This window comes from Gossypium raimondii, chromosome 6 (assembly GCF_025698545.1).
Source record: "Gossypium raimondii isolate GPD5lz chromosome 6, ASM2569854v1, whole genome shotgun sequence".
Taxonomy (NCBI): domain Eukaryota; kingdom Viridiplantae; phylum Streptophyta; class Magnoliopsida; order Malvales; family Malvaceae; genus Gossypium; species Gossypium raimondii.
The window spans coordinates 3,047,009-3,060,033 of NC_068570.1; the positions used below are offsets into that span (position 1 = coordinate 3,047,009).

A 13,025-nucleotide genomic window follows, 5' to 3' on the forward strand; every position below is an offset into this window, starting at 1 on the left:
ACTTTTTAAGACCATATAAAATAGTTAAATTTCAATTTTGACCCTATATTTCACTCAAATTTGAGATTTGATCTCTATATTTAATTTTGACATAATTCAAATTAAAATGCAGAACTCTATTAAATTCAAGTTCAAGTTCATTGTAAAATCATTTTTATACATTGATATCATGGGAGTTATTTTTATTTCAAAATACCACACTAGCAAATTTAACATAAGGATTTAACATAAGGATTTTAACGATATTAACAAATGAATCTAAATTTTAAAATTCAACAAAATAGAAGGATTAAATTTCTAAAAAGAAAAATATGAAGATTAAATTCAAAATATATGAAAAGTACAACTTTGAACATATTGTAATTTTTTACTCTATAATTTAATAAAAGAATAAGTAATCAACCCAACACAAAACATTGGAGGTAACCATACTAATTTAAAAGAGACGCAATCCCTTAATAACCATTGACACATGTATGACACAGCATTTTGGACCGCCTCCTTTTATTAACCATTGACACTCAGTGAAACACAAAAAAGCATCTCATCATGCTGTATAAAGTACTAAAGAAATCACATATTATAGAACTAGTAAAAGCATTAGCCATTTTAACCTATCAAATGTACACAGATTATAACAAGGAAAACCTTCAATTCAAAGTTTATCTAAATGTCAGCCTGAAAGCAAAGCAGCACCATGTATTTTCCCAATCACAAGCTGATTACTGTACTTTAGGGTTCAATGTCAAGCTGGTTTCCTAATTATGGTAACTCATACAATCTGGCTATGTTCGCCTCCATATAAACAAGGTAATCTTTTTTTTTTTTAACTGTACCAAGCACACAGATGCAAGAGAAACTACCTGGGGTAAAAGTGTGTCTAATACCCACATCTTGTTAAATTGTTGGATTGGGAGCCAAATTGAAAACCTTCTAATCGAAACTAGAAGGAATGTCAATTTCTGTATCTGATGGATTAGCAAGCTCAACCAGAGGTTCCTGCATTTTGTATAAACTATATTATTTCATATAAGTCTGGAACACGTGCAGTTAGTAAAACCGCTTTCTAGAAAACAAATGGTCATTATAGTAAATAAGCCCTTGAACCTTGTCAATTTATCTAGAAAAGCCTTTATACTTTCATTACACCCGAATAAACCCTTGGAACTCTAATTTAAACTATAATTGGTATTCAAATAAGCCCTTAATCTTTAACTGGTATCCAAATAAGCCTTAACCTTAACTTATACCTAAATAGAACTCTTAATATAAATCAATATTTCAGTTGAAATAAAGGCTAATTTAAATACAAATCAAAATATAGGGGGTATTTGAATATGAAAAAAGCATAGGGGCTTATTTAACAAAAGTAAACTAGTTTAAGGGCTCTTTTAGTTGTTTTACCAAAAAAAAATACTCCACTTCCTGATTGGGACCTACAAGAAAGTAGAACCATGTCTAAACAAGAACATGTGCTGTGCTGTAGGAATTGTATTAGGGAAAAACGGAACTGTTTTTAGTTTCAAATATATATACACACTAATGTTATATACCTCTGTAACAATCCCTAATGTTTTACCTGCTCATCATCATCTGCAGCGGGATGAACAATTCCCACAGGCAAAGAGTTTTTAAGATCCTCTGCATTTTCATGCAAATCCTGCACCAAGTGGAAATGCAAGTTACAAAGAAAAAGAACAGATTACCTATTAGACTGGTTCAATAATTTATTTCAGTTCTGAGAATTGTTCTGCTGAATCTTGTTCAGTTGCTTCAATATGTAAATAAATATCCACCTAAAACACAAAATTTAAGATTTAAGAATTTGTCCCTTCTAAGAATCTATGCCCATAAAAATCCTACTCAACAGAGATGGCCCAATCAAATACAAGAAAAAATCAATACATAACACCAATCCAGAAATGAATTTGGTCTTCAAGTCGATACCTATGGTAAAGTATCAACCGGGAATAAATGCATAAATGAGCAATAACAATCATCAATATTTAAAGATTACATTTAAATGCTATAAGATGAACTTCTTTCAGGTGGTAACAGATTTTCCTTTCAAAATAAAAACATGTAATTCAAGTTCAGTTAGGATCAGAAAACCTACTTCTTCATCTGGGTTGACAGAAGCATTATTGGATCCATCAGTGACATCTTTTAAAGGATTCCCCTGCACAATCTATGTACATGTTAGAGGAAAGAAAACAACCACCTTAAAAAGCTCGATCATAAAGGAGAAGAATATGTATGTACATGTTCATCCTGGTTACCAGGGAAGTTCCCTTCCATAATTGAAGGCTTAACATCAATTGTTGTTTCCTGTATACCATATATATAATTCATTCAACAATTTTTAACCAAAGTAGCAAGTGAAAATAATAAAATAAATATTTGCAAAGTAGAGAACATCCCCGTGATACTTACAGGTTCATTTTGGTCCATGGAAATACTCCTTCCTCCTTTACTAAGATCTCTCAGCGTTCCCTGTATGTTCAACATGAAGTTACAGAAAACGACAAATCACAACAACAACAACAACAACAAAAAGAAGGATTGTTGAAGATTACCAGCAACACTCCAAAAACTATGCTGACGTGCTATAACTACACAAGATGATGCTTAATAGAGAATACTATAGGGACAAGCATGCAGTATCAAATGTGAAACAGAAATAATAGACCATGGAACTGCAAATCAAGCATCCACAAGGAAAGCATCATTCAAAACTAATTTAACAAACCTTATTGGCCCACATAAGCCCACATGCATTACATAAAGTCCTTGGACCAGCTGGACCACGACGCATTGCTGGAGTATTATTTTCACTAACACCACAATGCTGACATCTCCGGACACTATAACACATTGAAGATATATTTCTTCAAAAGGTTCAACATGATATTTATATCCAAATAACCTGGTAACATGCAAGTTTGGAACTCACACAGTTTTTGGACGAGGAGTACCATCTTGAAGGTCAGTTTGAGAGGAATCCCAGCTTGAAGTACTAGTACTTTCCTTTAAAGATGCAAACTGCCCATTTTTACGGTGCATCCTACCAGAATAAAACTATCAGCTGTACCACTGCCACTTGTATATACATAAAAATGCAGTAATACATTTAACACTAATGTGTTCATCTCCACTCACTATTCTATTAGTCTCATAAGATAATCAGTACATAAAATTGTGAAATTTAAATAGCCTATACATATAGCAGACATCAAAGTCCACGCCTACTTTTATGCCTGCCTCTCTTTCACAAGAGGCAAGAACACATGGAAGCTTTTAAATTCAAACTTAAACAAAACCAACTGCTCGCCGTATTAAACACTTCTCAGGATGACAACCTATAATAAATGTCTATAGCCTTTTCCACTGCCACCAAAAGTTTTGGATAGCTGTTGTTTCCACTATTAAGTTCTACATCAAAGAACATAATTTCAAAATATTAAACTGTAGACCTAAACAAATTGAGGACAAAAAGTCATACCTCTGTGCAACCTCTTTCCGTACTGTATACCTAATTTTCTTGTCAAAACATCTCTCTTTCCTTTTCTCACGGAACCTAACCAAGGATGCTATTCGTCTTGAAAGATTGGAGCGCTTCGGAAGATCACCTACACCCTATCCAATATGATATATGGAACAAAATGAAAAAAACAAATAGTGGAATGCAATTACTCAATTGTTTATAATTATTTTAACAGCCGCAATACCCTGTTATTTTGATCAAAAGGTACTTCAATTGTAGGAACATCGGTGGGGATCTCACGACCACCTAGAAGCAATAGAACAGCTTGAACCTATTGCATACAATCAAACAAAAACGTATGCTTATTCAGAAGAAAAGGGAAGAAACTCTAAACCAGTGCATGCATTGAAAGAATAGAATAGTAAAATAATTTACTTATTACTCAACCGATACAGAAAAAGCACATAAACAATTAAAACCACTCCTCAAAATGAAAATAAGGCAATTAAAACTCTAATGCACAAAATCAATTTAAGGGCTGACTATAGTAAAATAGCAAATTGTCATTAATTTCACTGATGATTGATGGACACATATTGAACAAGAAAAAGCACAACCAGCATATTAGATTTGGAGACTTTAACTTGAATCCAACATATTTCCTACCAATTATTAAAACATAAACTTCTAGCTAGATTAAGAGTGAAACAGTAATTTTCCAAAGTTATCAGAAGTTATTATCAGCAAAGAAACAATTGTTTTGCTTCCATAATTCAGTCAACAAACTATTCAACGAAATTAGTACTTCAGCCACAAATCAATAATTAAATCCATCAACCATATTCCAAGAAATGAATTCAGCTTCTGCGTATTAAACCTTTTATTTAAGAATCGAATAACAGGCACATTATTACACTTCCAGCTAACTTGGTCACATTTCTCACGTCAAAACATTACTTTAAAATAAGAATACAAAAGGGGAAAAAAGGAAATAAAAATCTAACGGTACTAATCGAAATTTGCTTTGCAAAAACAATTGGACTCACAGGAGAGAATTATTTTGTTACTAAAATAAAACAAAAAACAACTAGCAATAAATATAAATTTTATTTGAAAGAGGATAAAAAGCTAAAAACCTTTTCAGGCGTAACAGCAGGGAACACGTAAACTTCTCCTTCAAAGGAGAGAGTAAGCTCGCTAGTTCTCGATGCCATAACCACGCCTCCGCCATCATTAACGCCGCCTACTACTCCTGTTCCATGCTCCGCCACATTCACAGAGTTGGCATTCGCGTCCTCCACGTCATCCATGGCGTCATCTTCGTAATCTCCATCGTCGTCCTCGATCTGTATCGTCCCTCGCGCGTGGTCCACAAACGGACGCGTCTGCAGTGGCTGAGGATTCGCCGCCGCCATATAAAAACAGCAAAAAGGAACAACCAAAGGCCGCACCTTTCCAACTTTAGCGAAAATCGATGCCCCCTCGAGTTAGCGATTATCACCTGTTTCATTGAAAAGCCATGGCTTCCGTCGGGTTACTGGTTACATAAAATTCACTTAATATTAATCTTTTTCATCAATATTTTTCCATTTTCTAAACCCTAACCCTAGATAGAATATTTTTCAGGTTGAACAAGAAAAAAAATCGATTATTAGAAGAAAAAAATTGAAAGAAAAAAGAATGATAAAAGGTTGAAAAATAACCCTAAATATAGCTAAGATTTGCAGGGGCCTGAGCTCGTGTTTCCTTAAAGAAACTCAAATTGGAAAATTTTTCTTATTTTTAAATTTTATTTTTTGATAGAAAGAAAATGAGTCGCCCTGTCGAGAAGTACTATTTCCCTATATGAATATAAAATAAAATAAAATAAATGAAAGAAAAAAAGCAAAAGGGCTTTTGATAGGTGTTCTGCGGGAGTACACTAATGATATGTGGCGGATAAAGTAAGATGGTCTAATTCTGGTTTTAGTCCTTATACTATAATTCTACTTTTGTAATAATATTATTTGGATGTACCATGTACGGTATAATTATAAAAATAAGTCTTAATAACTACAAATATTAAACTATTACAAATTAGCAAATTGATATAATCCAGGCTAAAACTAACAAATTGGGACTAAATGGATTAAAATCTCTACATATAATGAAATTTATAAACTTATGCATATAATTGTGCATGATAAATCTCGAATCTAAGTACTCTAAACCGAGGGCTCTACTTGTCAAGCCATTGTTTTTTTCCATTAAAGTGATGCATGGTCATCAAATTTATCCTAACCATATTAAATTATGTTAAAGTAAAGTAAATATATTAAACTTTAATTTTTTTAAAAAGATATTAAATTTAAAATGATTAAAATCATAATTATACCAAGTGAGACAAAGTGAGGTCCAATGGAATTGATGAATGATGAAAAACTTTGGAAGAGGTTGGGCCCACAATGATAGAGAATTAGAGATAAATCTGGGAAGGATAAAAGAGATCCAACGGCTCTGGATTGAAACGACACAAGCGTGCGGTGAGGATTGTTATATTTACTAGATAAATGCACGCAAGTATACTATTATATTTGAATGGATAATTCGCAATAAACTCAAAAAATAATATATATATCACTAAAATAATTTAAATGTTTAATAACTTTATTTATGATAGAATTTTAGGTAAAAATATCACGAAAGTCCCTGTATTAATAATCAAATTGTATTTTGTTTTATTTAATTAAAAATGAGAAAATTAGTCTTTGTATATTAGAGTAAAGATCAAATTAGTCTTTTATATTATTCATTTGTACTTTTAAAACTTACGTGGCTGATAGAATAACTAGAAAGTGACTTTTGGCATGTCATGTGTACTTCATGCTGACATCCAAGAACTAATTTTTAATGGCATAAATGGATAAGATTTATAACAGAATGATCAGTTTACTCTTTGATCTAATATACAGGGACTAATCTGTCCATTTTTTTAGCAGAGGGGTAATATGCAATCAGACTCCTACTACAAGGGCCTTCATAATACTTTTACCTAAAATATGGCATAAATTGCAATTATTTGAGCATGGTTGATTAGATTTAACAACTTTCAAATTCATAACAACACATACTTAATATGAGAAATAATAAAATAAATAAATAAAATGATATAAAAGATAATATAAATAAACACATTTGTTAAAAATGTCGTTTTAGTATACAAGCAGTAGAAATTTTAATTTCATAAGTAGAGTTGAGATTTTTGTCACATTTTTAAAGGAAAATATTTGATGCCGAGTGAAATTTAAAAATTCTATAAAGTTAGATGATGACAAGTATATATAATATATAAAGGATGGAATATATGGCAAATTTATAATTCTACCTGTGAAATTTAAAAAGTACATTGTCAATATATCAAATACTCTCTCTCTCTTTTTTAAACAACTTAAAAGATATGCGGCAAAATCTCAACGCCGTTTGTGAAATTAAAAAATTTCGTCACGGCACCAAATAATTATATATTTTTTAATTAATGTGTCAAATTTTCTATAAAATGATACTGAATATTACTATAAAAAAAAACAATCAATAAGATATATGACACAAAAAATTGAAAGTTACAGCAATAGTATCGATTTTGTCACGTTTATGTATTCATGTTCGTTCATGTTATTTTTCATATCATATTTATATTCATTTTTTTGTGAGGTCGGAATATTATAAATATATTTTTACATGTTGATAATTTGGGGCAATTTACCAAAAAAAGCTGTTTTTTTCAAAATTTACCGAAATGGGCCGATTTTTTGATTATTTACCGGAATGGTCTATTTTTCGAGAAATCGCGTCCACGTCAGCGCATTGACATGGACTCGATGTCCTGACACGTAGCGCGTTTCGGGGGACGCGATCTTGACGTTTTTTCACGTTTGGTTTTTTTTATTTTAGGGTTTAGGGTTCAGGCTTTTAGGGCTTTTAGGTCTCGGAATAAATTATTTCGAGTTAACATTTTTGAGCAAATAGTATAAAATCGCTTCTACCAGGATGCTATTTGAGAAGAAATTGCGAAATCGCGCCCTTGTGGACGCGATTTTGCTACAGTAGGTCATGTAAGAAATAATTTTTTTTGACGTTTCTGAGCAAATAGTATAAATCGCTTCTACCAGGATGCTATTTGAGAAGAAACTGTGAAATCGTGCCCTCGTGGACGCGATTTTGCTACAGTTGGTCATGTAAGAAATAATTTTTTTTGACGTTTCTGAGCAAATAGTATAAAATCGTTTCTACCAGGATGCTATTTGAGAAGAAATTATGAAATCGCGCCCTCGTGGACGCGATTTTGCTACAGTAGCAAGTTTGTGCTGAGGCTATAAATTAGGCAAAAAATGTTCTTAGAATGCATAAGTCATAGCAGAAACAATTTAGAGAGGCTAAGAAAGTTAGAGTTTCAAAATGAGTGAACGTATTAGTGCTGTTATTTACTATGATGGTGAGATTTGCCACACCGAGAATGGTGTTGTTTTTTTGTCGGAAAATTCGGTGCGACTGTCATTTAACCAGACATAGATTTGACAGAACTTCGTAAAAGAATTAGGCGTAAAATCTTCGAAACGACGCCAATGAAAGTTCTGTCAATCACGTATCGATTTTGTTCTTGCGTTGATTCGGTGACATATGACTCGTTCGACATAAAAGGTGCTCGTAGCTTGGAGGCAATGGTGCAGACTCATCTTGCTAGTGGAGCATCTTATATTGAGTTATATGTACAATTTACGTCACCAACTGATGTACTTCCGTCCGGTGTTCGAGATGTATACACGACTCCTGGCCGACACTCGGTTAGCGGGTTACAAAATACAGAATAGCCCATGTTCGGTAGCGGTGTCGAATGCACATCCCCTGCAAGACACTCTGTCGGTGGATGAGACATGTACGTCAGTGGCTCGATGTTTGATGCTGGAAATACGTACTGGGGAACTGCATCAAGTTCTAGTGGATGACAATCTACATCCAATTGGGACGTTATCAAATGCCCAGAATAAAGGATGACGTACTACCTACGACGTCAATCGGTGAGGGGACGTCGTACGCTGCAGATGATTGTGGGTTAGAAGATGACTCCGGTGTGGATCCACCTCGAGAGCCCTGGCCGGATGGTGCAGAAGTGGGATTATTTTCTGAACCGAAGCCTATTCTAACAGAAGGTAAAGATGCTGAAAGGAGTTCAGATGATGAAGAAAATCCACGATTCAGAGCATACTCACCTCCAGCCCACATGCATAATGTCGATCTGTCAGCAGATGATGCGTTAGAGTTTCCAGATCTACCACACCGGTTGCGCGATCGTACAAGTTCGGGGGTAGATTTCGGTGAACTTGAAGTTGGTAATCAGTTTACCAACAATAATAGTTTTATTGGTGCTTTGAAACAGCATAGCATCAAAAACGACGTTAATTACCACGTCGTTAAATCAAAATCTGATAAGTTTGAGGCGAAGTGTGCGGTGCAAGACGGCACATGTTCATGGAAAATCATCTCCTCGTTAAGGAAAATGACAGGGTTGTGGGAGATAAAAAAAGTACAAAGGTCCACATACATGTGCTGCAGGTACAGTATTTAATGTATCTGAATAATAATTTTATTTTACAATGTTGTATTATTTAATGTACTTCCTCTGTAGGTGTTTCACAAGATCATCCCAAAATGGATTCAACTATGTTAGCTAGCTTGATACTGCCCACGATAAAAGCAGATCCTAGGACTTCAGTGCCGGTGATAATTGCCAATATCCGTAGCCAAATGAGGTACACGCCCTCTTACCGCAAGGCTTGGATAGCTAAGCAAAAGGCGTTGAAGAATATGCATAGTGGGTGGGACGCCTCATATAATGAAATATGACAGTGGTGTCAGGTGATAGAGAGATACGTCCCAGGTGCCATCACAGACCTTGAAACGGAATATGCATACTACAACGGCCGATTGCTACGTGGATGCCAAGTGTTCAAACGCCTATTTTGGACCTTTAAGCAATGCTGAGATGCATTTCCATACTGCAAGCCGTTGGTACAAATTGACGGTACCTTCATGTTCGGTAGGTATACTCATCGGCTATTGGTTGCGATGTACGGGATGGCGGTGGGAGAATTCTTCCAATTGCATTTGCAATAACACCGGAGTCGTCGATGATGGGATTTCTTTCTCTCTAGGTTAAGGAGGCATGTGTGCCTCAACCGATATCTGTGTTATTTGGATCGGTATTTGGTATACTAGCTGCATTTGATCAAGAGGGAGGCTTGTGGCAGCGCACACACCATAGATATTGCCTAAGACACGTTGCTTCGAACTACTACAGGCAATATCCATCTAAGAGCGAACGACGACAAGTGACCAACATGGGTATTTAGTCTATAACTGTATTATTTCGTTTGTCAATTTGAATTAGTTTTATTGGTAGAAGTGGTATAAAAGATTCGCTATGATCTTATTTTGGCAGAGTATGAAATAAATAAAGATCGTTTTCACGAGATGTTGGCAATTTTACAATCCCAAAACGGAGAAGGGGCGGACTACCTTTGTAACATACATTTCGAACAGTGGGAACAAGCATACGATGGAGGCCTACGATATGGCCATATGACGTCGAACCTGGTAGAATGCATAAATTCTGTTCTTAAAGGAACGCGTCATCTACCGATAACATCGGTTGTGCGAGAGACATATTTCAGTTTGGCGGCGCTATTTCCAAAGCGAGCAACAACTTATGCAGGCCAGATGCAGGGTGGCCATATATGGTGCAGTAAGGTAGTTCAAGAAATTAACAAGGCGAAGGCGAGTGCAAACATCATGCACAAAGTGTGTCACGATCAAGACAATTTATGGTTTCGCGTGACGGAATTTGACAGACCGCACCAAGGTGTTGTTAGCAGACAATATCGTGTACACTTGCGAAACAAGATTTGTGACTGTGGGAAGTTTGATGCACTTCGTTATCCATGCGCTCATGTTATTGCAGCTTGTCAGAAACTCCGTCTGGATCCGATGAGTTATATAGACGAAGTGTACAAATTAGATAACATGTACAACGTATGGAGACACGTTTTCCCACCGGTCCCAGATGAACGTAAGTGGCCACCCGTATCTCTTGCTCATTTTAAGCTGTTAAGGTTTTTAATTAAATTAGGTTAGGGTTAGAGTAGAGTTTTTAATTAAATTAGGTTAAGGTTAGGGTTAGGGTTTTTAATTAAATTAGGTTAGAGTTAGGGTTTTTAATTAAATTAGGTTAGAGTTAGGGTTTTTAATTAAATTAGGGTTTTTATTACATCAAATAGAACTTCTATTTTATTATATCAAATAATATCAAAATAACTCAAAAAAATTTCTATGCCTATTATATCAAATAAACTTCTATTTTATTACATCAAATAATATCAAAATAACTCGAAAAAATTTCTATCGTATTACATCAAATAAACTTCTATTTTATTACATCAAATAATAAATTTAAATCGGCAATCAATGTCTATCTTGGGATTCGATTCCACATGGCGGTAGTTGTGATTCTGTATTTGGATTCCTCCTTCCTCTAGATTTCGGAGGCGGTTGTTCTTCCTCCGGTGGTGATTGTGGTTCTTCCGATTCGGCATCTGGTTATCGGACTTGGGACGATGATCCACCTTCAAAGAATAGTGTATGTGGAGGTGTTTGCATCATGAACGGCGACGGTGTTTGAAAGCCATACGTTGGTGGCGATTGGTAAAAAGGAGAGTTCCCCGACGGCCCCCCTTGCGATCCCTCCTGCGCCGCTGGCCTAGATATCGGCGGTCCGCTCGGTATAACAGGAAATGGAGCTGAACCGGGCATTTGGCTCCAACCTGCTATAGGATTCAGAAAAGGATACATGTAAGGGTTACGATACATATAAGGGCTAGGAAACACACCTGGCATCATAGGGAAAGGCGGTTGCGTGTGTATCATCTGTTGAATTGCTGCGTCAGGTGACTGCGTCGGTGCTCTCGTTGGGGACGGTGATTGCATGGCCACTGATGATGAGCCGGGTGACTGTCTGGGCCTCGTTGAGGGGTTGCCTTTGTAGTCTTCTCGTCTTGGATTTAGAGGCCCGCGCCTTTCCCTTCCGACACGTATTTGCCGCTGCCTCTAGCATAAGTAAATACGGCTTGTCATGGATCCTAAACCATGGCATGTATTCTGGAACGCACGCTAACTCTGGAACGATGATTTGTTCCCGAGTAGGTAGATATTCATGCCGATTTCCCACATTTTCGTGTACTCGGACCAGTATCTAGGCCAATCCGTACCTAATAGCCGAAGGTCGATTTTGTGGTGATCGTCAAACACCTCAGGGTCCGCAGGAATCGGTTGTCTACATCCAAACTGTCGTAGCACTCTATCTGTCTGGTGGGGCTCCACGGTTGCATAGTTGATCAACACCACTTTCGCGTGCCAAGTGTTCAGATTTTGTAAAACTCTTCCGGATTCTTGCCCAATTGCGGATCCTCGTATGGTGTCCATTGAAACTATATGAACATGATAGAAATATTAGTTATATACATAATACTAAATACTAAATACTAAATATCAATCGACTAGCAAATGTATGGAAATATCTATTTGCAATAATACTTACTTCTGCTTCCGACCGTTGCTCTACTAGAAGCCGTATATCTTCAAGTTCAGACGGTAATCCATGATAACTTGCCGGATGGTTCCACCTAATTAAATAAATTTTTAGCATACTTTTATTTTTAAAAAATCTACATAATAATTCCAAAATGTAATATAAAATTTACCTCGTTACGAGTGGGAATGTATATGGGTGGTTCACTCGAGGACGTAGAAATGGAAAGCGAAACCGTGCCCTTGATTGCAGTAGTAACAGGCAACCTCCGATGTTTGCTCTCCTCGGTCGCGTCACCCCGCACATCTCCCAATATAATGTTGCCAAGACGGCAGACCCCCAACTAAATTCACCGGCTCTTCTAAAATCAACGAGTTTTAGCAGCCACCTTAGATGTACACGGCTCCGTGACGTGTCGGGCATCAGATAACCTCCAATTATTTGAAGAATGTATGATCGAGCATATCAGATTCTTTCAATTTCGGTTGAATTTTTATTCGGATCGGGGAAGGTGGCATGTAACCAGCCCATCTCGGCCTTACCTCCATCCATTTTATCCGGAATAGCGCCCAAAAGCTCGTAGCACACCGCCTCCCAATTGCTAGATTGGGCAGACCAGTGACTGGGTGCCTATCCACCGACAATCCCAATTGCAGATGGACATCTTCTAGAGTGATAGTGCACTCTCCACATGGAAGATGGAATGTGTGCTTCTCGGGTCTCCACCTCTCGATCAATGCACTGATCAGTTTCGGGTCCAACTTGCATCCCCGGCCTACCGTCTCCACGTGCCAAAAACTCGCTTCCCGCAGGTAGTTCTCTACTAACAGTGATGGAGGAGCATGCATATTCCGGATATTGCATTCCAATAACCGATCTTCAGACTTTTATAACAAATAATAAATTAATAATTATCTAAAAATA

At 36.4% G+C, this 13,025-nt stretch overlaps 1 protein-coding gene across 5 annotated transcripts; it reads right to left on the reverse strand.

Annotated features, from left to right (window-relative positions):
- Positions 1 to 580: 580 nt before the first annotated feature.
- LOC105773762 (GATA transcription factor 24) lies at positions 581 to 5,351 on the reverse strand. Of its 5 annotated transcripts, none has more exons than XM_052632742.1 (11): positions 5,188 to 5,351; positions 4,621 to 4,985; positions 3,729 to 3,815; positions 3,503 to 3,636; positions 2,954 to 3,064; positions 2,750 to 2,864; positions 2,434 to 2,493; positions 2,263 to 2,328; positions 2,117 to 2,179; positions 1,580 to 1,660; positions 581 to 999 (listed from the first exon to the last, which is right to left on the reverse strand). In XM_052632742.1, exons 2-11 carry the CDS (start codon positions 4,897 to 4,899, stop codon positions 934 to 936), a joined length of 1,062 nt encoding a protein of 353 aa, XP_052488702.1. In that variant the 5' UTR covers positions 4,900 to 4,985; positions 5,188 to 5,351; the 3' UTR covers positions 581 to 933. The 5 variants fall into 5 exon arrangements, with proteins under 5 accessions (XP_052488702.1, XP_052488701.1, XP_052488703.1 ...); XM_052632741.1 differs by having other exon boundaries at positions 2,117 to 2,188; XM_052632743.1 differs by having other exon boundaries at positions 581 to 1,015; positions 2,117 to 2,188.
- Positions 5,352 to 13,025: the final 7,674 nt, after the last annotated feature.